Here is a 3169-nt window from a genome sequence, read left to right as displayed (position 1 = left end):
CCACCTCCTGGACTCGGGCCCTTAAACCCAGAAAGTCAATAACTGTCTGAAATGACCGAGAGCAGGGATAGGCATTTATTTTTGTCCAAATTTCTTGGTCAAGGTCCAGACTCCAGAGCAAAGAATAAAAAAAATTAAAAATGATAATAATAATAATTAATAATGAAATAAAAATATGGAGGGGTCTGTTCAAAAGCATCTGGTGGTCTGGATTTGGCCCATGATCGACCTATTGACTATCCCCGATCTAAGGGTTATTAGTACAATTATGAACCATGACAGTGTAAAGGAAAATGCCTTTTTATGTGCTGAAAAGATAGGCTTCTCTTGGTATTAATTAATTAAATAAACATTAATTAACATTATTCATTTGTATTACCACAGCACCTAGGAGCCTTGGACATGGCCCAGGACCCCGTTGTGCTAGGCGCTGTACAAATACAGAACAAAAAGAAGGCCCCTGTCCAAAAAAGCTTCCAATCTACCTCTGAGACAGGAGACAATAGATAGGTACAGATAGGTGGCCTGTGGAGGGGTGGGGTACAAGGAAACAAGGAGACAATATTAGTCAGCACAAGAGGCAGCAGTATCCATTGTCAAGATTTTCGTAGGCAATATGGCAAAGGAGAGTTTTAAAGAAGGAGGATAATGAGATCACTTTACAGATAAATATTTACAGGGAGCTGCACCCAAGACTGCACAAGTCTTGTTCTTTCTGGAGCAGCTAAAGGCCTCATTCTGCAAATGCTTATGCGCATGAGTAATATCAGTAAAGGGGGTCATCCCATCAGGGTCAATGTTTGCAGGATCAAGCTGCAACACAGTAAAGATTTGGAAAGCAGAACTTCCGTCTTAATGTTCTTTTAGGGTCGTCACATTTGTTTACCATAAGCTGGATCGCTATACCAAAGATAACAAAACATAAGCTATCCACACTGCCCCCATGACTCTCCAGCCCTGCTTTGTGTTGCTACATTAGGAGAGAAAGGTTCAGCCAGACCTGACTCCAATTCTAGGTTTGATTTTTTTTTTCTCTTCGTGGTAGGAGGAAGAGCATTTTGGGGCTACTGTATTCAGTCAGTGGTGAGAAAGAATGGCTCCCGCTGCTTTAGGGTGACCCCTCTGGACTGCTAAGGAACAGCATCCGTGCCTCTGAAGGGAGTCCCAGCCAACACTGAGTAGAGATCAGATGGATGACAGGTGCAAATAAGGATGTGAAGACGTGGGAGCAAGAAGAAGTAGATAGGGGAGGTGGCAGAACACTGTGCACCCTTTGAGGGGGATAGGAAAACAACAGCCATTCTGAACAAGATGGTATGTTTCTAATGTTTTATTTTCTGTAATGTTTGGTCAGCCAATAAATACACAGACCGCTGTAGCATCTTCTGGTTCACATCTTGGGAGCATTTCTTGAGCACCATCTATTCGAATGAGACACTGGTTCAGTTGCGTAGTCTCTCCTTAAAAGCATTTTCTGTGAACTACAGCTGCACCAAACTCTTTGTAATCACTGACGGTGACCCACATTTGTTTAAAAGATGACAAGCAAGTGAGGATGGAGGCCCCAATCCACACACAGTACTTCCTCTCGGGCGGTGCGATGATCCGTACGGCCATCCCGATGGGCACCTGCCGCTGCATCTCCCTCAGGATCCGTTCATCCAGTCCAGGAAAGAGGGTGGACCCACCGGAAAGAAGCACATTGCCATAAAGATTCCTGCGAACATCAATGTCACATTTCATCACACTGTTGAAGATCATTTTGTGCACCCCGGGGGCTTCAATACCAATGTTAGCGGGCAAAAAAAGGGTCTCTGGGGCTCGAAAGAGCTGATTGCCGATCTTAATGATATTTCCATCAGGCAGTTTGTACTCTTTGAGGATTTCTTCCGGCTTTGCTTTCATTTCCTGGACGGGATCTAAAGCCACGTAGCACAGCTTCTCCTTGATGTCCTTCACGATCTCCCTCTCGGCTGTGCTCACGAAGGAGTGGCCACTTTCCAAAAGGAGTCTCATGAAGTATTCAGTGATATCCCTGCCTGCGATATCCAACCTAGAAACAGCATGGGGCAAGCAGTACCCTTCGTAGACGGGCACGGTGTGGGTAACGCCGTCTCCACTGTCCATGACTATCCCCGTGGTGCGTGCTGAGGCGTAGAGCGCCAAGGTCGCCTGCACTGCGACATACATGGCAGGCACCTTAAAGCCTTCGAACATGATCTCAGTCATTTTTTCCCGGTTCCGCAGGGGATTGAGCGGGGCCTCCGTCAGCAGCACCGGCCTGTCGCTAGCTTTGATTCTCAGCTCACACTCGTAGACATGTCTCCAGATCCGCTCCATGTCATCCCAGGACGTAACTATGCCATGGTCGATTGGATAATTCAAACTTAAGACACCCCTTTTGGACTGGGCTTCTTCTCCAACATAAAATTCCTTCTGCCCTGCGCCGAGCATCGTTGCTTTGGCTTTCGAGCGACCAACAATTGCTGTAATAACTGACCTCGGTGCACTGTCCCCTGCAATGCCAGCCTTGCATAATCCAGATCCGTTGTCAAATATCACAGCTGGGATATCTAAAATTTTAGGGTCAAACATTCTTTGAACTATTTGCTGCCTACCTGAAAGCTGCTTTCGGGAGATGCCATGCAGGCAGAATGTTTGATAATAAATGTTCTAGATTGCTGATGTCATACACGGCAGAGTCCTCTCATTCTCCCACGCTATCAACCAGGCTGTTACGCTACTGACAAATGCCAAGGCAGGTTTTTGAGGAATTTGCAGTTTCCCATTTCTGCTCTCAAGTACCTAACAATGGACCAGTGAAGTAATAATGGTTTTGCTGAAGAGTCAGCTGTCAGGGCTGTACAGATTTGAGTGCTGATCTCAGATACATCCCTGAAAAATGGCTTGCTTAGATTCCTAGATTCGCAGAGTATCAGGCCAGAAGGGACCATTATATAACACAGGCCAGCAAATTTCAGTCGTTTACTGGACCCAATAATTTGTGTTTGACTTAAGCGTCTTTTACAGAAAGGCATGTCTTGATTTGACCTGATCCTGGCTGGAGCCTCCAGGTGCTACCAAATACAAATAAAAATAATCAACTGTTTACACCAAAGCACACATGTTCATAATGCCTCACCAACAACTAATACTCAATGCTTTTCCC

General features: G+C 45.6%; 1 protein-coding gene across 1 annotated transcript; it reads right to left on the bottom strand.

Annotated features, from left to right (window-relative positions):
- Positions 1-1461: 1461 nt before the first annotated feature.
- On the bottom strand, positions 1462-2595 carry LOC140899966 (actin-like). Its single transcript, XM_073316343.1, has one exon. The coding sequence runs from the start codon at positions 2593-2595 to the stop codon at positions 1462-1464; it is 1134 nt and encodes a 377-aa protein (XP_073172444.1).
- Positions 2596-3169: the final 574 nt, after the last annotated feature.

Source organism: Lepidochelys kempii, chromosome 18 (genome assembly GCF_965140265.1).
Source record: "Lepidochelys kempii isolate rLepKem1 chromosome 18, rLepKem1.hap2, whole genome shotgun sequence".
In the NCBI taxonomy this organism is placed as follows: Eukaryota; Metazoa; Chordata; order Testudines; family Cheloniidae; genus Lepidochelys; species Lepidochelys kempii.
Note: the sequence above shows the minus strand (reverse complement) of the source record. Positions and strands in the feature narration are given on the sequence as shown.